This window comes from Carya illinoinensis, chromosome 1 (assembly GCF_018687715.1).
Source record: "Carya illinoinensis cultivar Pawnee chromosome 1, C.illinoinensisPawnee_v1, whole genome shotgun sequence".
NCBI lineage: Eukaryota > Viridiplantae > Streptophyta > Magnoliopsida > Fagales > Juglandaceae > Carya > Carya illinoinensis.
Genome location: NC_056752.1, coordinates 14,297,643 through 14,320,949, shown reverse-complemented (window position 1 = coordinate 14,320,949; position 23,307 = coordinate 14,297,643). Strand labels below are relative to the sequence as shown.

Here is a 23,307-nt window from a genome sequence, read left to right as displayed (position 1 = left end):
TTATCATTTATTAAATTTTACATAATATAATAGATATATTGCATGCTGATGTGAAGTGTTATCATGCTTTATCAGTATGGGGAGGCGTGATGGGAGGCGGGCAGTTTTGTTATGTTTTTTTTAATTAGTTTATATATTAATAATTTGATAAATTTTATAATTATAGAGACGTAGAATAAATTAATTTTAACATTGTACTTAAATTATAAAATCATATCAAGGGGCTAATAGGTAAAAAATTATCACCATAAAATAAAATAAATAAATAATAGTAATGCTATTATTGGTATTATCAATATCAAATTTCTTATTAATATAAAATTTATTATTGAACAATTAAAATCATATTTTCTAAATATCAATTTTCCTATTAATATCACATTTGTTATTAAAGGAATAATTTTATTCAAGAAAAAAAATAGTTATGTTTTGAAATGATATATTTAAATAAATCATTAAATGGAAATAATTATTAAAAGAAAAAACAATGTATAACAAACTCAAAATAAAAATAAATAAAATTTTATGCAACATTAATTTTATCTGTTAAGTTTTTATTTCTATCAGATATTTCTTTTTTTTATAAAAAAAAAATTAATGTTACTTCCTAAAATGTATTGCTTTATAAAGTAAAAAACAACAGTAAAAATTCAACCCATATATTAATTCTTCTGACACCGTTTAAACAAACATAAAAACCCTTTCTTTTTACATTTTATTCTCTCTCTTTTTTACTCTCTACGCTGACAGAGTGATGTCTCTCACCTTCTCCATATTTTTTTCTCCAAAACTGAATCACACCACCAAGACGAAGAGCAACGGTGACAAACCCCCATCTTCACCATCAACAATTTTTTTTTTTTTCTTACTTACTTCCAAAGTCGGTACCGTTTGCATCATCCTCTTCACCATCTGCAACCACAGACTGTTCGCAAAGGTATAATTTTTTTTTTCTTTCTTATAAGTAGATCTGGATGTAAATCATGTATAGAACACCACTATTGCTCTTTGCGACATGAGTTATTGATTTCTAACTTTAGTTTTTCATAAAAACCTTCCGAAAGGTAAGATTTTTTTTTTTTTTTTTTTAATTTGATAGTAAATTTGGAGCATCTGGGCACTATTCTTCGCGGCATGAGTGATTGATTTTTAACTCTAATGTTTTGTAAAAACCTTCCAAAAGCTAAGATTTTTTTTTTTTCTAATTTCTTCACAAATCTGGAGCGTTGGGGTTCTGTGTTCCAGAAATTGTTAGTTTTTCGGCTGCGTGTGAAATTTGTTGTTCTTTTGGATTCGAAATTTGGTTTTTTAGCTGCTTGCATGCTAAATTAATTGTTGTGTGATGGTTGCCTGCACAAAGTCCTGCAGTCTATGCTTCATTGGGTTGCCGACCGGTTTATTTTATTTTCATTTTTGTACAAAATGTAAACGGAGTAGTGTAAATCTTCTATGTTTTGTACAGAATGTAAACAAAGTAGGGTAAATCTTCTATGTACACAAAAACAAAAACAGAATGAAAATTTTTATTGTTCATTCATGTAATAATGTGATAGACACTTATTATTATATATTATAGATATATACACACACACAAGAAATGCTATTTTGTTATCTCATGCTTTTTAAATTTTTATTAATTTTTTTACTTAATGATTAAGAATGTGATTAGTAGTATATTGATGTTCTTTTATATTTTTTTAAAAAAAATTAGAATGATAACAAAAAAATATGAATAAAAAAATTAAAAAAAAATGATAGGATAATTTTACACTAGCAGTAAGATGGAGTGATCATGGGCAGATGACAGAGTAGCGGGACTCTCTCTATATATATATATTGACCCATGCAGTGTACATTCATCTCCTTCAAGCTCTACAATTGCTGCAACAAGTGCTTTCCCCTGTGTACGTTGCCACCCAACACTACCTTGCACCAGCCACCATCGAATCGGATGGAGAAGAATAGCCCTACCCATTCCCAAAGCAAGGAGAGCGTGCACTCATGCCATGAAGGACTCTCGCCGTCATCATGCTCGACACCAACACGATGCCAACGTGAACTACCTTGCTCTTTTACAATAGCCAACCAGCAAGAACCACCAAAACCAACCCACGTAATATCGACGTAGCCTCTGTTTTTATTATTTTTATACAACAAAAATAAAGCACCTCTATGCCATGAAATATTGCAACAGATGCCATACCGTGAAACAATGCAACCAAGAGCTGCCAAAAGGTGCCACCCATTTTCTCCATAGGCATCTTCATCCCTACCTATGTGTGGTATGCCAAAACTTGCTCAAATCGAGAGCAGTCAGTTGCCCTGACACCACCGTAGACCACCATAGGACGTTGGAGTTCTTGGGTTGCCATAGAAACCACCGGTCATTACCTCCCATCAACCTCACACGGCACCAGTAAGCCATGTCTATCTCCCTCTCGGCCTTCTCCTTTTCCGTTGTGGTTATCGGGCTAACAACATCGAACTCTTTCTCTCTCTCACATTATTCTCTGTCTCTGTTTCTTTCTTAGTTGTAATGCCCTAGTCCCACAGGGGTTGAAGAGTTACTTCCTATTAATTAAACTCATATTTCAACAATATAATTACAAACTCCAAATTTTCAATATCATATAAAAATTGTGATTCAAACTAATTTCATCGATATAATTAATTTTCTAAAATGTTAAGTCATCATAACACAATAAAATTTCTTAATAAACTTCGTCAATAAACATATAGAAACTCTCTAAGCTTAAACCACCATTCTTAAATCATCTCACCCAATGTTTCATAATCTGATCCTCAACTGAAATATCCAAAAATTATCTAAAAAATATTGTGGAGATAAGGGGTAGGCTATCAACAACTCAGTAAGTAAAGCATATATATGTGTACAACATGAGCCTTTTCATAAAGTTTCATATACAAGAAATCGAAAATTTTCATTTTCATATGCAAATCTCAAAACATATCATCAGAAAAAACAGAGCAACATTTCAATTTTTTCATACTCTAAAAAACCAACTATTTGTATTAAAAAAACACTTAGAAATAATATAACTGAACATTCTCATTTTATCATATCATATCACATCGTATCATATCATATATCATATTTAACCCCCATTGTAGGGTTGTACTATCCCCAGTGGCCAAATCAGGCAATATCATATTGTGAAACTTTTCATTTCTCAATCTCGAAGCCCCGAGTGTGCACATAGGAAAGAACACATAAAAGACCACTTTGCTTCCAAAATGGCTGCACACATATCATATCATATCATATTGGTACCAACCATATCACATCAACCAGTATTATAATATCTAAACCATATTCAGAATCAAAATAAAAACAGATAAGTATGCCAAAGGTTTTTCATATTCATATCATATCAAATCACGTGCGGAATACATTCATATCATTTTCAAATAATCAATAACTAATCCAAAACATTTCATATTGTGACGCACCCAGATTCTACTTGGGATCGAATGGGCATCTGAAGCGTCGGGACATACAACATAAGGTTACATACCCTCATTCATGATATATAAGATGCAATATTTCTATCATGCATTTAGCATTATGCAATATTCACATCGGATATTTTTTTTAACAATACTATGCACCAAACTTATAATATCCCAAATAGTTAAATCGTAATCCAAGTATACTTAACAAACTAAATATTCACAATTTTAGTACGAGTCATAGAATACTGTAATTTCAAAAACATGGGAGACCAGACTCCATATTTACATTATCAAAATACACTATTGAGGAAATTCATCGAGTAACTCGTGTAACTCAACTAACGAGGCCAAAATACTATCCAAAAACTAACTATGGAAGCTGTAAGCTCCACGTTATGTCTACGGCGTCTAGTCAACCTCCCCCAGTCTACCAATGTCCGCTCCCTGCTTTAATCTTAACACCTCACCTACCATTCAGGAGGAATAGTAGTTAGGACTATCACGGTGAGATTTGATTACAAATCTCAGTAAGTTAACAGGAAACTCTCACACAGGTTAATGATGCATGCATGGCAGTAAAAGTATGAATGCATAATTAAAGTCGTAAGTAAGCATAACATAATTTGACATATAGCATGGCATAACCTGAACTGAAACATGAACCGAACTTGACTTGAGTTGACATGAACTTGAACTTAAAACATAACATGGACTAGCAACATAACAAGAACGTGAACTTCAAATATAACATAGACTTGAAATATAGCATAAACATGAACATACGTAACATAAACATGAACTTGGATTGAACATAAACCTGAGCATAACATGACATAATCGTGAACTTGAAACATAATGTGAACGTGAACATAGCATAACATGAACATAAACTTGAATATAACATGTATGTGAATATAACATGACAAGAATGTAAACTTGAAATATAACGTGAACATGAACATAACATAACGTGAACGTGAACTTGAACATAACATAAACATGAACATAACATAATATGAACATGAACTTGAAACTTAATGTGAACATGAACATAACATAACATGAACGTGAGCTTGACCATAACATGATATGAACATAAACTTGAAACTTAACGTAAACATGAATATAACATGTTCGTGAATTTGAAACATAGCATGGACGTGAACTTAAAGCTTGACATAAACGTAAACTTGAACATAACGTAACGTGAAACATGAATTGAACGTGAAATACATGAACTTAGAATCTTGTTCAAAAGACTTAATTAATAAAGTGACCATATGGGTGCTACACGGGTCCTCTTGAGTCATGTGTCCCTGCTAATTACCGCATCACAACACATGTATCTACACTAGCTGTGAGTACGCTAATACGTACTCCACAGTTATTGTGGCTTCATGTATTCTACATGTCACAATTGTTGTGTCTCACATAGTGTATACTCCACAGTCATTATGGCCCCATGAATTGTTTGTGCCACACTTGCTGTAAACACACGAAAAATAAAATATGGCTCCATCGGCAAAAGGTGATGAATGGTACGACAAAAGGTTTCTTTAAGGGTGAAAGGGGTCTTCGTCAAGGGGATCCTATTTCTTCTTACTTATTTATTATTGTTGAGGAATTATTTACAAGGCTGTTACATAGTAAGTTTCAGGATGATCAGATTGGTTTATTTTCCTAGCCACGTTCTGGCCCTTTAATCTCTCATTTACTTTTTGCGGATAGCATGGTTATTTTTGCTAATGGTGAAAAAACGTCTGTTAAAATGATAAGAGATATGCTTAATTTCTATGCCAACTGGTTGGGACAGGTTGTTAATACAGAGAAAACCTCTATTTTTTTTTCTCTTCAAAAATTTCTTCGCCTAGAAAATAAGAAATTTTATCCATGACAAGTTCATGGTTGGGAGTTTTCCTATTAAATACTTGGGTGTGTCTATTATTTCTAATCGAATGAAGTCATTATATTTGGAGGATTTGATTGTAAAAATAAGAAAGAAAATAGAGGGATGGAAGATGAGATTTCTATCTTCAGGGTTCCACTTATTTCTCTTAAAGCATGTTTTATCAAGTGTGCCAGCTCGTTTGTTAGCAATGTTACATGTCCCGAAGTCTATTTTTGCTATGATTAATCGTTTGTTTAGCACCTTTTTTTGGGGTTCGGTGGAGGGGAAGCCAAAAAAAAAAGGGTTAAATGGGATTTATTGTGTAAACCAGTTGATGGAGGAAGTGTTGGTCTATGTAGTCTTATTGATGTTCAAAAATCCTTGCATCTTAAGTTTGCTTGGAAACTTCTCATGGAAAATTCTTCGTGGACTAATTTTTTTAAGGTCAAGTATGTGAAGGACCAACATATCTCTTTAGTCAATCCATTAAAGGGGACCCAGTTTTGGAAGATAATCATGGACCCAATCCCTATTGTACTTAATCCCTCAACTTGGCTTGTTAAAGAAGGTAACATTTCTTTTTGGAGAGAGAAATGGCTAGAGAGAAGCCTGATATGTGATGAATTCAGAATTGTGGAATTTCCAAAGCTAAAAACTAAAGAATGTATGCTGGAAAACAGTTGGGATGTGGAATTTTTGGTGTGACTTGTGGGGCGCAAATTATCAGACAATATTTTGTCTAAGATAGGGGGAACTCTGATATTCTAATTTGGTTAGGTAACTCAGATGGCAGATTTACTTCCTTGAATGCTTGGGATTTAGTTTGTGTAGTTGCTCCAAAGCGACAATGGTCGGAATGGATATGGCATTTGGCTTTGCCAAAGAAATTCCCTGTTGCAATGTGGAAAGCATTCTCACATAGTTTGAGCATAGATGACCATATAAGCACCTTGGTATTCCTGTGGTTTCCAAATGTGAATGTTGCAAAGAAGATGCTTTTGAAGATTTAAATCATGTTTTATATGGGGGTAAAATTGCTTCGAAACTATGGAAGACTTGCTCTAATTTTCTAGGAATATCGTATGTGTCTAATTGATCTTGGTTTCAAACGATGGAAGCATGGTTTAGAAAAACAAAGAAATCCTCACAAGTCGGTAATTTGGTTGGTTTGGTTCCAGTGATTTTAACTTAGAGTTTGTGGTCATGGAGGTGCTTTGCTTGAATGGAAGGTCATCGGGAGCATTTTGATGCTTTATAAAGGTCAGTTAAATACTAAATTGGTTGGGTTGGTAGTAGATAGAGAGTTTCTGACCGATGGAATAAACGAGATATTTCTATTCTGTAAAAGTTGCGGTTGCTGATTACTCAAGTTTGTCCAAAATAGGTGCATGCAATTTCTTGGCATAAGCCAAATTGGGAATGGTTTAAATTAAATGTGGATGGTAGCAGTCTTAATAATCCAGGTGAATCTGGTGCAGGAAGCGTGTTACATAATCATGAGGGCATTACTCAGTTTGTATTTACTGCATATACTAGTATTGGTTCTAATAATCGCGCTGAATTGATAGCACTTCTTCTTGGTCTGAGACGTTGTAAGTTATATGGTATTAATAATATTGTCCTTGAGTTGGATTTGCACTTGATTGTTAACTGGCTAAAAGGTCGGTGTAATGTTTAGTATTTGAAGGAATTTTTGAAAGAAATTAAATGTCTTCTTAGTGGGATGAATGTGCAGTATCAACATATTTTTAGAGAAGAAAATTGTACGACAGATTGGCTTGCGAGATTGGGTAGTAGTGGAAGTTCTAAAGAGTTTAAACAAGGAAATATTCCTCATATACTTAAAGGAATTTTGCATATGAATCGGTGTGGTTTGCCTAACTTGAGAGTTATTTAGAGTTGGTCTTTGTCTGGCATTTAGAGATCTGTTTTTTATTTCCGGTTTTTGTTTTTTCGGATAGTTTGGTCCTTTTTTTTTAATTGCATGCTGGGTTTTAGCTTTTTATGTAAACCCCCATATGTTTAAAATATAACCACAATATTTTTCTGCTATAAGTGAGAGTCTATTAATAAAATTGGAGAGGGATCACTCTTGGATATGTAGTCCTGACTCTTTGAAAAAAAAAACGTATACATAATAAAACTAACAGATACGCACTAAAAAACCATTTCCTCTAGTGCCACAGAGAGAGAGAGAGAGAGAGAGAGAGAGAGAGAGAGAGAGAGAGAGAGAGAGAGTAGGGAGTAATTCACCTCTCTAAGCATAGAACCTTTTTTTGTAGGTACTCCAAAAAAACAGAATTGCACAAAATGGGGGCCAAAGATATTACATGGGAAGTATACAAGATCAACACTCAAAAAGGAAATGCACAAAACATCTGGCAAGTGCATGCAAACACAACAATCAACATATAGCCGAACATAAATATTCCATTCATGAAATAATTGTCACTTCAGTGCAAATAGCTACTTAAGTAATGGTATATATATATATATATATGTATATTTGTACCTGTTCCTGGACTGGTTGTAGAGCATAAGACAGTACCTCTAACATATATATATATATATATATATAAACGGTATGGTTCACATCATATCATGGGGCCAATGATCAATAGCCCATGGAACACAAAAGGCAAGAAAAAGAATCAATCAAATATATCAATAGTTGATTATAATTGACTATCATTAATGTATTGTGAATTATTTATGCTGAATTCTTGAATTATAATCTGAAAAAAATTGCTCAAGCTGTATGGTAATGCTTCTAGAAATAAGCATGGCAACAAGGTGTTCATACTTCATTTAAAGGGGGCAATAACATCACAACACTAATACTAAGATCAATAATAATAATAATAATAATAATAATAATAATAATAATAACATTATTATTATTATTATTATAACAACAATAGCATGTGCAGTACTATTAGAAAGTCCTCCGTCCTCCCCTCTCTCAATTAATCTTTAATTTAAGTTATCTGGGAGAAATTGGAGATGCATGCATGCAGCCATACACATTTTGGTATTAATTTGAAGTGTGGTTCAATCTCAGTGTACCTGGAACACAAACAGATTAAGGTTCAATATGCTTTAAGGTTCAAAAAGATCATTACATGGCACAACAAATTAATTACCATTGACAATGCATGCCTTGATTTAATGAACATATACATATATACTTCATGTACGTCATTGTAGACGAGATTTGATAAAATAATACTCTGTTCTATTATTCACAGTGTACACACTAGTATATATATACCCTAAATACAAGAGAACCATATACCCTTATACAAACAAATTATAGACAATATATTCTAACACTCCCCCTCAAGCTGGGGCATATACATCATATAAACCCAGCTTGAAACAAATAGATTTTAATCGACTCCAATACAAGGATTTAGTAAACACATCTGCGAGTTGATCTGCGGACTTCAAAAAAGGTGTAACAATGTCACTACTTAGTATCTTATCTCGAATGAAGTGACAATCAATCTCTATATGTTTAGTCCTCTCATGAAACACAGGGTTAGAGGCAATATGCAGTGCAGCTTGATTATCACAAAATAGCTGGAGAGGGATAGGAGCTGGAAACCCAATCTCTTAAAGAAAGTGTTGTAACCATGTCAGCTCACTAGTAGTATGTGTCATTGCCCTGTATTCAGTTTCTGCACTAGAACGAGCTACTATTGTTTGTTTCTTACTCTTCCATGTAACCAAGTTACCTCCTACAAAGGTACAATATCCCGTGGTAGATCTTCTATCTGAAGGAGATCCTGCCCAATCAGCATCTGAAAAATCTTCAACCCTAAGATATCCATTTGGTCGATATAGTATTCCAAGGCTAGGTGCTCGCTTGAGATAATGAAAAATATGAATTATAGCATTCCAATGTGAGATCCTAGGAATTTGTAAAAATTGACTCAGTACACTCACTGCATAAGAGATGTCTGGTCTAGTGATGGTGAGATAGTTCAATTTCCCAATAAGTCTTTGATACATACCTGGATCTCTAAACAACTCTCATTCCTCTTTCAAGAATTTACGATTGGGATCCATAGGGGTGTCAATAGGTCGTGCACCCAACATGTCAGTTTCTTCCAAAAGATCAAGTATATATTTCCTCTGAGATAGGTTGATGCCCTCTTTAGATCTACTGACTTCAATTCCAAAGAAATATCTAAGCTTGCCCAAGTCTTTCGTCTGAAACTGATCATGTAAAAATTGTTTTAGTCTAATAATTCCAGCAGAGTCACTCCCAGTAATTAAAATATCATCCACGTATACAACCAACAAAATGTGACCTGCATCATTATACAAGTGAAATACCGAGTAATCTGTTTGGCATCTGTGAAGACCAAATGTCAATACAGCATCAGAGAACCTTCCAAACCATGCCTGAGGAGATTGTTTCAAACCGTATAATGCCTTTTTTAACCTGCATACAGTACCTCGATACTCCCCCTGAGCAATAAACCCAGGTGGTTACTCCATATAAACTTCCTCATGCAAGTTGCCATGGAGGAATGTATTTTTTACATCCAGCTGAAATAAGGGTCCGTCTAAATTAGCAGCAAGAGAGATTAGCACTTGAACATAAGAGATTTTGGCAACTGGGGAGAATGTCTCTTCGTAGTCAATGTCATAGGTTTGGGTGTAGCCCTTTGCAACCAAGCGGGCTTTCAGTCGTTCCACAGAACCATTAAGATGAAATTTGATAGTGTATACCCATTTACAGCCAACTAGTTGTTTACTAGGTGGTAGTGGAACAAGATTTCATGTGCCGTTATGATGAAGAGCATCCATTTCATTTTCCATAGCTGTCCTCCATCCCAGATCAGATAATGCATCCTGAAGTGTCTTAGGAATAGAGAGTTTTGAAACTTGAGATGTAAAACATGAGAATGAAGGGGATAAGGCATGATATGAAACAAATTGACTAATAGGATGTTGAGTAACACAAGAACGATTACCTTTGCGAAGAGCAATAGGTAGAGAGTCAGAAGTACTAGACAACTCAGGATCTGAAGATGGAGGCACGACTGGTTGGGGTATGGGAGCCGGAGGCCGCAAGCGACGTGAGTAAACCTATAAAGGAACTGAGGAAGGTTGGGTAAGGTTGGGTGAGTGTGAGGGAGATAATATAAGAGTAGGTAATGGTAGAGGATCACACTCAACACTCGAAGATGTATTTGAAAAATAGGGTATGGACTCAAAGAAGGTAACATTAGCACTCGTGAAGTAGTGTCTAAGAGCAGGACTATAGCAGCGATATCTTTTTTGAGTCCGTGAATAACCAACAAAGAGACTTGGTAAAACAGGGGTCAAGTTTATCAAAGCCTGAACCAAGGTTATGAACAAAGCAAACACATCCAAAGATTTTTGGCGGAAGAGAAAAAGGTGAAGATGATGGAAACAAGACGGAGAAGGGAGAGGAACCATTACGAACTGATGAAGGCATACGATTAATAAGATGGCAAGCAGTAAGAACACCATCACTCCAAAATCGTTTAGGAACATGCATATGTAGTAATAGTACTCGGGTTACATCTAACAAATACTGGTTTTTGCATTCAGCCACCCCATTCCGTTGGGGTGTAGATGAACATGATGCTTGATGAATAATTCCTTTGTCACTTAGGTAAGTAGCGAAGGCACTAGATAGATATTCTCTAGCATTATCAGAATGCAAAATTTGAACCTTTTTATTAAATTGAGTTTTAATTTATTTCCAGAACACTTGAAATATGGAAAGAAGTTCAGATCTGGCCTTCATAAAAACAACCATGTCACACGAGAGTAGTCATTAACAAATGTAACAAAATATTGAAACTTGTTTGACTCAATGTTGATTGGTCCCCATATATTAGAGTGAACCAATTCAAAAAGATTCGATGCTCGTTTATCAATAAGAAGAACAAAAGACACACGATGGTGTTTACTAAGTTGACACGTTCACAAGAAAATGAAGACACACTCCCCAAGTTCCTAATTTGATACTTCAAAAGAGAAAGTGAGGGGTGACCCAAGCGACAGTGCCATTCAAAAGCAGATGATGAGGGGGTTGTAAAGGCTCAAGTGGGTGACTGTTGAACATCAAGATAATACAAACCACCAACTTTATGCCCCGTACCAATCTTGTTCCCCGTATTGAGATCCTGAAAAACACATGAAGAGGGATAAAAAGTCACTGAACATTGTAGATTTTGAGTAATCTTACTAATAGACAACAAAGTAAAAGGAAAACTCAGAGCATATAAGACAGATGACAAGGATATGGAATCAGTGAGTTTAGCGGATTCAATGCCTGTAACTTTAGCAAGAGAACCATTAGCAAGAGTGACACTTTTTACAGATGGTACAATATTTAACTTAGGCAAGGTAGAAGACAAATCGGTCAGATGTTCATTAGCTCCTGAATCATTGATCAATGGACCTTGAGTGGATAAGACAAAACATGCGGATACTATACCTGAGTGGGTAAGAGTAGCTGTGGAAGATGAAGCCCATGTGTGACCCAAAAACCGCTCATACTCATCTTTTGATATACTAATCATATCTGAAGATGGGTTGGAGCTCGTTGACTATGGATCATCTTGGAAAGTGGCTTGATTAGCAAACCTAGATGCTCTACAACGTAAATCCCAACAATAATCCATTGAGTGGTTAGTGCGACCACAATGGGTGCACTTACGAGATTCACGACCTCGAGTGCGATTATCTCTAGTATCACGTCCCCCACGTGCACCCCCACGTGCACCTCTACCACTCCGACCTTCACGCCCAGCAGGAGCAACATAGGAAGTAGCTAAAGCAGATCTCTCATTACTCTGATCAGAAGACAATGTAGCTCGTTGAAGTCAGGAGAATACATCAGAAAATGAGGGAAGTTGTGGACTTGCCAAAATTTGAGAACGCACTGACTCATACTCCGGTTTTAAGCAAACAAGAAAGTGAATAATATTAAAATCTTCTCATTATTTTAGCATACTTGGAACATCATAAGTGATGGGTTGATACATTTTGACTTCTTCACATATGCCCATCACTTGAGAATGATTTTCTTCCAGGCCCAAAGCATTTTGTTCTAACACGAAGAATTTTTTACACAACTCATAAATACGAGTTATGTTTCTAGCACCTGAATACATATGTTTGAGATGCCCCCACACCTCTTGAGCGGTGTCAAAATGTATTAAACTTGTGCAGATACAAGGTTCAATACTAGTCAACATCAGAGACAATATTTGAGCATCTTCCTGCTCCTATTGAACAAATGTAGAACTAGTCGAAACAGGAATTGGATCAATCAGATGAGTACAACGAAGACCCTTGCCTTTCAAAAACATTTCAACAGATCTTGACCACTACATGTAATTCTTTCCATTTAACTTCACCGAAGTCATAGGCATACTAACATTTGGTGCAAGCGACATTGACTCAAATTTAGTTGCCATGGAAAAGATACCTAGATATCACAACAATCCACTTAAAAACAAAGATTTCACACAAAAACCATGAAATATGGACGAAAAAAATGGAAAAGTAGAAATCTAGATTAAAAACCCAAATCTCGGGCCTGTATTGAGTGAAACAAGTTTGAACCAGTATGTATCGGTCAAAAAGTGGCCGGAACCGGCCTATATTGGCCGAATCGGCTCTGTACCAGTCAGTATCGGGTCTGTTTCAGCTGGTATATGCCCGATATGGGCCTGTCTCGGATCGGGTACGGGTCGATCTTGGATCAGGTACGGGTCTGGCTCGTTTGGATCTGTCTCGGATAAGCCTATCCTAACCCAGGATAGGTTTAAGCTATCTGTGCTACCAAACGGGTTTTATTCAAGGTTGGAATAAAACCTTATACAGGTTCGGGGTTATGCCTACTCCAGAACTAGAATACGAGCTTACCTGCAATCAAACGGTATTGGATCGACGACGGTGACCCCTTCCAGCGGCTGAAGACGATGGCAACCAAGCCCTGTACCCACAGAAATTGCCGGTGAGTTCACCCTTGGTGTCCAGTACCAAAGATGATGCCAAAAAGTGGTCGAAAAGCACTTCAAACCACCACAAGCCGCTGACGAGCACCCAAACCATACGGAAACACTCAGGGGAACACAGTGAGCTCACAAACTACACCAAAAACACTCTCAAACCACACAGAACTCAGATTCGTGAGAATCTTGCTCTAATACCATGTAGACGAGATTTGATGAAATAATACACTATTCTATTATTCACAGTGTACACACAAGTATATATATACACCCTAAATACAAGAGACCAATATACCCTTATACAAACAAATTATAGACAATATATTCTAACAGTCATAAACTTCAAACACTAATTAAAAGAAAATAAAAGAGAGAGACAGAGATAGAGAGAGCAAAACACAAATGAAGGAAAACAAACATTGTATTTCCAAAGCCACATGATGTTGGTGAATGGAAGAATGTCAAACACTGATGTGGGTAACACACAGCCACAATAAAAAAACAGAAACGTGAGAGTGTTACGCTTTGTCTAACGATGAGAATTAGAGGCTAATCTTTGAGGGAACGTGGAGATGGTTATGGCGTTTTATAGGCAAGTTTGTTTTGGAGTTTGAAAGGGTAGGCTTTGATATGGAAGAGTGGCAATATCAAAGTCAAACAAATCTGGCAGCTTTACTCCTTTGAATACTAGGTTAATTGGTAAATTGGTCTCCACCAAATTGTTTAATTTTGGATTAAAGATGTATAACTCATTGAAGAAGTTTAGGGGTCTATTTTTATATATATGTATATATATAGAAGCGGGGCTGGAATCTCAATCATGTATTGATAATATATATTCACTGATGATTCAAGAATATCTTGTACAAGAATGAACTTGAATTACATACAGAATCCCAAAAACCAAGCTCATAAAAACCATGTACAAATTATTAAAAATACTAAAATGTTCACAAAAAAATCCTACAAAATAAGAAATTGCACAAGCATTCTCCATTTGAGTTCAATTCTTCCCTCTCAAATTTACAGCATTCTCCATTTGTATAGCAGTTTTAGACAGTAAGAAACCATGTGAGCTTTCAGAACCGACTCTTCCAAAGGAAAAACTTTGGAAGAAACAATATCAATGCAAAATGATAGAATAAAGGCTCCAAATCAAACTGAAGAACTTCCTGCAAGATATGTCTCATATCCACCCCTCTCTCCAGTTGGGATTTAGTAGATTTATGTGCAGAATCATCTTGCAGGTAACAGTGATGGTTTATGTCAATATTTTCTGTTGGCTTGTTGGGCTATGGGTTTTGTACTTGTGTGGATCAAAGCCACTTTGTAATTGGCATGTTCAGCTGAATAGAAAATGATCTTGAAATCCATCACGCCCTCTATAGTGGCAGGATAAGTACCCGGAGCCCCTTGTGTATTTTGTGTTACTTACGACTAAAGAAGCAATAGCAAATGTACCATGAGAGAAGCAATCTTCATCAATTCTAAATATGCCTATTATGAGTGAATGGTATTTTGCTTTCTTGTCTACAGCAAAAGTCTGTCTTCCAAACCAAACAAAACTCATTACCTCAACATATTTCACTTCAAACTTTCATCTCAACTTCATTTCTGTAATTTTCTGCAATCTCATGTTTTATGAGGGAGAATTTATTTATTTATTTTTAAATCTATAAGGTGTAATCTATACAAAAAGGTGGTGGAAAACATCTTTCAGTCTCAATGATCGTCCACAAATGTGAAACTAAAATAGTCAACAGCTTCTTGGATAAGTGCAGAGAATGAGTTCAACTACATTTCCCCTGTATCTGTACCTCATAAAATGTGGATCATTTTGGTACAGAAACAGGAAATTGGGAAGGGAAACATTTTCTTGATGGGTTTCATAATATTTTCAATAAAGTAAGCATTTTTGTAATGGCTCTAATACCATAAAATAGAATATGATAAAAGTGATTGTATTGGCTTGAAAAAAGTTGTACATGGCAGTGGAAAATATATATATATATATATGAAAATGAATTGAATGTAATCCATGAATTGTGTGATATGAGACCATTGTACAACAACAGAGAAAATGAAGTAATGAGCTGCTTGATCTACTGTGGTTGACTTTCTCTATTATAAATTGTTTGGCCATAATTTTCTTTGGAGTGATTCCCTGTTGAGTAGTGGGTATTCTAACAGAAGATAGAAATCTTTAAATTTTGGTTTGGATAATAAAGTCCTCCTAATTTACCACATTCCATCTCAATATCCAAACACCACAAAATTAATTATTTTTCAATTTCAACTTTTCAACATTTTTATCAAATTATTATCTAATCATTACAACTTTTCTAAATTTTTAAATAAAATAAAAAGAAAAATTCAATTTTTTTAAATGTCAAAATAAAAATAATATTAAAAAATTATATTATAATAATATTTTAATTTTATAATATTAGTATTCAATATTTTTCTCTCATTTTCTAGAATTCTATAAAATATATCAATTAAATTATTTCACTATTATTTATGAATCATCTCTTCTCATCTCATCTCACGCAAGTATCTAAATCACCCCTAAATGAAGCCTTTTAATTCTTTCTCGGGAGGCATATGACATCCGGTCTCCTTCACTTTCTCGCCCTACCGCGCGCACGCCCATGGACATAACGTGGTCTAGTTGACTGCATGCCATCTTAGACCAGTAACAAGTGGCCATTAATTTATGGTGATCATCATTGGAAAGAAAAATATCTTCCCTTGAATTTATTTTATTTGTTTGGTTTCGATAATTTTTTTTTTTTTTCCCTTGCCTCTTAGAAAATATACGTCAAGCACTAAGTACAGAAGTGGAGCGTCAATACATATTAATAGCTACGTGGGTTGATGCCAAGCGCGCAGTCAAATATACATGACTCAATGATTTTTAGCTACCATGAGACCCATATTCTTCATTGAATCACAATAGTTACGTCGGCACGTGGAGTTGCCGCAGAAGGGCAGATAGCCAAGAAGGGTGGTTGGGTTACGTGCAATTTGCATAGAAAATAATTAGGCAATATATATATAATAGATAATATATATTTATATATATATATAATATTAAGAATATAACATAAATTAATGTTCTAGCTTCGCAAAAACTTTAATTTATAAGGGGGAGCAAGGATTGAAGACTTCGTGCTCTTCAGAGCATCCATCCGTCTCTGTTTGCTTCCTTAGCCCTTCCTGTTTCTCTCAGCATCATCATCATCATCACTTCCTCCACTCACGATATGAAATCAGGTCTCCTCTAGAGGAACAGTAAGAGCTAGGGATATCAAGCAAAACAGAGTAAGATGGGAAGGGCTCCTTGTTGTTCTAAGGTTGGGTTGCATAGAGGTCCTTGGACTCCTAGAGAAGATACATTGCTTACTAAATATATTCAAGCTCATGGTGAAGGTCATTGGCGATCTTTGCCCAAAAAAGCTGGTAATTAACCTGTTTTTAATTACTATCTTGCTCTTTGTTTTTCTTCTTTATCTTCTTCTCCAAACACGAACAAATGAGCAACAAAGTATACTTTTCAATTCCCTTTTAAATAAGTACCCGAATCGTTGATTGTCATCTCATTTGGATCCTTTCTCTCTCTCTCTCTCTCTCTCTCTCTCTCTCTCTCTCTCTCTCTCTCTCTCTCTCTCTCTCTCTCTCTCTCCCCTGTACCAAGGATTCCTTTTGGATTGGAAATGACCATATCTTATTTATTTAATGTGTTATTGGGCTAGAAAGCCACTTTAGTTATGATATTTTTCTCATGTTTCAATGAAATTTTATTATTATTATGATCACTATCTTCTGTTCTTGTTCTTAAAAATTACTTGTGTGGATGAAGGCCTGCTTAGATGTGGAAAGAGCTGCAGACTAAGATGGATGAACTACCTAAGACCAAACATAAAGAGAGGGAATATCACCCCTGATGAAGATGACCTTATTATCCGATTACATTCCCTTCTTGGTAATAGATGGTCTCTCATTGCCGGCAGGCTTCCTGGCCGTACTGATAACGAGATAAAAAACTATTGGAATACCCATCTCAGTAAGAGATTGTCAATCATTGGCCAAGGGAGTACTGACCCTGATACCGACAAAAAATCGACGGAACCAGGCCATGAATTGAAGAGGAAGACCAGCAAAATCAAAAACAAAAACTCCAACACCAACAAGAACAACAAAAGCAACAACAGGAAGATGAAGAACAAAGGCATGGCAAATATACAGTCCGAGAAGCAAAAGGTTCATCTCCCCAAGCCCACAAGGATCGCTTCTTTTCCGATACGAAGAAATGAAAGTTTCGATTGCAGTACAAACAGTGGATCTTCGGGCCAGGAAAGATCAGAAGATGTTCAATGTTTTGGTTCAAAAGTGGAAGGTATTCCTTGGTGTCATTTGGAAGATGTTCCATGGAATGGTTTCAAAGATGGGGGGGACCAGGAAAATGGGGTTGGCTTTCTTATTGGTGGTGGAGATCATCGTCATGGTCTTGTCAATAATGTTTCAGATTTTGATCTCCAATCTCATTTACCAACAGGAGATCACAACTCCCTAGAGAAGCTGTGCGAGGAGTATTTCGAGCTCTTGAAGGCAGAAGAAAGCCAAGTTGAATTAGATTCCTTTGCTGAATCATTACTGCTCTGAAAGAAGTAGAATGGAAACAAATTACGAAATTTGCACGTCAATGCCGGGCTTCAAGGTTTCACTACTTCGACAGTGAAAGGAAAAAAAAAATGGTTGTTTGAATCAAAATAATATGGGTTAATATTTCACGTGCTTACCTTCCGACCAACTTAATTAGGTTAGAATCGATGGTTTTTTTCACTTTTCATGTCTATAGAGTCATAAATAACACTATGATCATGATAGTGGTGATATATGTGGCGTTGTATGATCATGATAGTGGTGATATATGTGGCGTTGTCCTTGTCAAATATTTTGTTCCATTATTTGTTTTTTTTTTTTCTTTTTTGGTGTTTTATATTTTGTTAGCTAGCTATGTACGTGGAGGTACCGTACAGCTTGTTGCATGTTACATGTATATATAGCTATATATATATATATATGTATATGTGTAATAAATATATAGCTAGCGTGGTTATAATTGCACCAAGAATAAAGCTACCATGCCGCTCCTATTTGACCGTTCAGCAAAAAAAATTTATTTTATTTTTGTATTTAATGATTAAAGAAGTTATTTTTAATGTATTGATTTTTTTTATATTTTTTTAAAATGTTTTAAAATGATAAAACAAATATAAATTAAAAAAATTAAAAGAGAAATAATAAAATGATTTTAAACATTTTACCAGCATTAACATGCAGGCGGCAGAGTAACGGACTCTTGATACCGAATGTCAAATGATTTTGCTTACATCATGAGTGCGGATTTAGGCCCCGTTGGAAGGTTCTCGGAGCATATTCTCACGATACCTTTGAGCATTGTACTTGGATTCTAAAATTGATTGGTCAAAGGATACCATATATTCAAACCAATATGAAAATGAAAGACAACCTTAATTATAAATTACAAGATTAACAGTATATATAACAATATTGTATAAAGCTAGAACAAGTTATAAATGTCATTATAAGAAAAATAACTATTCGTGACGGATTATATATCATTAAAACACTTATTTTGATAAATAAATAAATAAATTAGTTATTTTTGTATGAGATAACTAATTACAAGTTTACAACTGAACAATTATTTTGTAATGTCCATTGAGATTTAAATAGTATCAAGAAAAAATAAATAAGCTGATAAATTACCTATTAAAAAATTTAGTATTTAAAAAAAAATAAGTTTTTGTGATCTAGTTTAAAAGATAAGATGAAAGAACCATTGTAATTGCTAATATCCTGAATAAATAAAGGGCTGTTTAGAATGAAAAACTATCTCATCTCATGTTATCATTTTAATTTTTTTAATTTTTTATATAAAATATAATAAATAATTCAACCTTTTTAAAATTTAATTTAATTTTTTAAAATTTTAAAATAATAATAATATTTTATTTAACTCTTCATTTTCTTCTAAAATTATTACGTGTCATTGCATTATCCAAATAACTCCTATATTTATGGAAGGCTATGAATCGTTACAAAAATACAGTTATGCATATACACATACAGTCTTACACGTACAGACAGAATATCATTGTACGTGGTACAGAGGATCTTAGAGGACAATTATTGTTGTCTTTTCAGGCGAATTTATTAAGTGGTTAGATGAGCTCGTGACACCAGCTTGTAACAAAATTGGTAGATGAGAATCGAGCACAGCATTTATTTATTCGTAACTTCTAGCTACCAGACACAAAATTATGGAAAGAAAAGTTCGTGGACGGCTACAAAAGGGTACTGTGGCAAAACTGGGTCCACGATTCCAGCGCTTTCAGATTTATGAAGTTTCTGAGTTTCAGAAAACTTTAAACAAAAAAAAACCCATTAATTTTAAACAAAATGCTACTTTAACCTCACGATATTACCGTTTAAAGTTATCGTTAGAATATTTTAATTTTTTTATTTAATTTAATAATTAAGAAAATTAATGAAATGATATACTTTTAATAATTAAATATGTTAAAAAATATTTAAAAATAATAATAAAAAAAAAATACTCACATTTGTTAAATTGTTAGGCGGTAGGCCAGCTAGCACCATCCAATGTCCAATGGCCATCAGTACGTTGTTGCATGTGAGCCAAGCACCGTGAACGACACGAACAAGTAATCCGACTGGATTGGCCAGTTTTGAAACTTTCAAATAGCTTCGGCACAACGATATAACCAAAAAGCTTATTTAAAAACTTAATAATTATCATATACTATTAAGCTTTTTTAGATAACGAGGAATATTTCAATTTTTTTAAATAAAATTTTAAACAATATTTATGTGCATGTCACATTATGGGGTAGACACTGATATTATTTTTTATATATAGACTATATATGTCATTAAAAACGAAGTCTTAACAGCAATTAATTAATTAAGGGCTAGTTTGATATTTAAATTCAAACTATCTCATATCATTTTATTTTATTTTATATAATTATTATAATTTTTTTAAATTTTTATACAAAATATAATAAACAATTTATTTTTTCAAATCTTAAAATAAAATTAATATTAAAAAATTATATTATAATAATATTTTATTCAATTTTTAATAAAATATCTCATCTCATCTCATCTAAACTGTGTAATGAAACGAGATCTAAATTAATAATTTTTTGTCAAGAGTGGAAATCACATGATGCTAGCTAATGCATATGTGATGGATTGAGAAAAGTTCGCACTACAAATTCGAGTTTAAAAGTGGCATTAATTTTGATGAAATGGTTCCTAAAATGGATCAAAGCTATAATATGAAAAGTTGATAGGTATTACTTCTAATAAACATGCATGGCATGTTATATATATGGTGTATTTTTTTATATGAACCCACAAAATTATAATTTTTTGAACCTACAATCAATTTAAAAATTCACATAAGAAAATCAAAATCAAGTTAATAGATAGAATAATCTAGATCCATCGAGGAACTCGTTTCAAGAACTTAGATTGTATTAAAATTTAGACTCGTTGAAGAACCTATCTCAAGAACTCAGATTACAAAAGATGAATGCCACAAAAATTTTGATTTACCTTTAATAAGTTTAAATGTTCAATCAAGAATCAGAGGAGATAAACTCAATTAACAATGAATAAAATTCATCAAATTTCATAAACTTTTAAAATGAGGCAACAAAGTGTATTTAAACAAAAACCTAATAAAACCCTAGGCTAAAATAAAACCACATTTCTCAAAATTATCCTTGGTGAATAGTGCCGCACTACAATACCGTAAATAGTGCCGCGCTACAGTAACCCTTCCCCTAAACAAGATAAAACCCTAAACTAAAAGTTTAAGGATCTTTCCTAAAATACCTCTGGGTGAAATACAATGCCTTTCCAAAAGAAACCCTAGCTGAAAATTAAAATAATTCCTAAACTACCTTTAAAAACTTCTCTTAGAACCCTAGTTTATAAAACATAAAACATATTTAGGCCAAACATTCTCAAACCCAAATATTCAAAAATTCCAAGCTTAAGAAACAATAAACATAATAATAAGCTCAATAATAAATCCTAACTCATGTCTTCCATAGCTAGTATCACGTGGTTGAAAACTGGATTTCCTTCTATTAAGTCCATCTTAGATGTTGGAGTCTTACAAGTTTCATCCTAAGTAGATTGCACAAATTCTTACATTACTTCCCTGATCTTCTTAGTTCTTGGCCTTATGATTGACCCATTTGAAACTTATAATGGATCTTTAAGACTCGGTCCACCTTGAGGCCCATCAATTTTGTGATGAGATATATGAGAAATAGTATTAGATCTATATAGAAATCTTACAAAAAAACAAACTTAAAAAATGATATGGTTTGAGGTGATACGATTGACCCATATATTACACAATAAAAATTATTTTACAATCTAATATATCACTTCAACTAGTCATGTTAGTTTGTAAATTTACTTTTACAAAAATTTTCTAGACTAACCATGTCTTTACAATTTATGAAAAATTAGGTATTAATCTAGATATGCATGTAGATATATACTTTTTTTCTTTTTAAAAAAAATAAAAAATGATAGTACCCCAATTTTATTGAATGTCCTCACTTGTGGTGGAGCAAAACTGTGGTTATAGGTGGATAGTTGGTATTACAGATAATCCTAAGATCCAAAATTAGGTATCAAAATGAAATGCAAAAACACAATTAAAAGAAGCCACTAAAAATAATACACAGACCACACACCAAATCAAAAAAGCACATCAATGCATGCTTAAACAAAAAAACCTGCAATCAAAGCAAGACAAAGTAATAATAGAACATGCTTAAACTCAACACCTTGTTATCGATGTCATAAAACTTCATGTAAACCTACTTGGTCCATCCCAATAGCTCCCTTAATGGCTTTTGGAAGATTGTCTCTAGTATTGAATAACATCTTTCTTTCTTTGGTGCCCAATTTAGCTAATATGTCTGCAATGTGGTTCGTTTCCCTAAAAGAATGATAAATATGTATCACCATTGAGAGAGTCGTCTCTCTAACTTCTTTCCAATATCTCTAAATACGCCAAGGAACTTGCCCACCTTTCTCCCACCAATTAACCACTAGTTTAGAATCCGTTTCAACCTCATTGTGCTTAATATTCTTTTCCGCACATAACCTAAGACCATCAGTTAGGGTTCTTATCTCTACAAAATTGTTAGAATTAATACCATAGAAACCGGACAAAGGCGAAAATCATATAACCATTCTCATCTCGAAGGATCCTTCCACCTCCACTTCAACCAGGATTACCAAAGCTACTGCCATCAATTTTGAGTTTAGCAAATTGCTGAGCCTGGCGCATCCACTTTAATATCTGCATAGACTTTTTTTGGACAAGAATATTCTCTAAATCGAGTTGCTGTAAAATCACCCCATCTAAGCTTTTGGTGAAGGGCTTAATCCTTTTGGTGTTTATGAGTTGAGCTAAAAAATTATTTATCTTTTAGCACACTTGTTCTCTAGTTTGGCTAACCCCCTCTATTCTAACTTTACATCTCTATAACCACAAGAACTAGCTTATTAATGAGGGGAGGATGCCAATCGCAACATTGATTTGTGAAACCACCTGAGCCTTGGATAACCATTGTTAAATTTTACTATGCAATGTATTGCTGGGTACAAGATTCAGGCCCAATGCTGCCTCAAAATACTTCCAAACAGAGGCTGGAATCTCTCCTAAAAGTAACAAACAATTTAAAGATTTGCAATCAACCGCTTGACAACATTCACATTTATAGGCCATAGAAATATGCAACTTCATAATATTCTGGTCAAAAGCCAAACCATTAAACATACATTTCC

The 23,307-nt window shown here is 34.1% G+C and overlaps 1 protein-coding gene across 1 annotated transcript; it reads left to right on the top strand.

The window, feature by feature from the left end:
* Nucleotides 1–16,498: 16,498 nt before the first annotated feature.
* LOC122311518 (transcription repressor MYB6-like) lies at nucleotides 16,499–18,326 on the top strand. The gene is made up of 2 exons (XM_043126099.1): nucleotides 16,499–16,833; nucleotides 17,234–18,326. The coding sequence occupies exons 1-2, from the start codon at nucleotides 16,701–16,703 to the stop codon at nucleotides 18,034–18,036; spliced, it is 936 nt and encodes a 311-aa protein (XP_042982033.1). The 5' UTR covers nucleotides 16,499–16,700; the 3' UTR covers nucleotides 18,037–18,326.
* The last annotated feature ends 4,981 nt before the right edge of the window (nucleotides 18,327–23,307 follow it).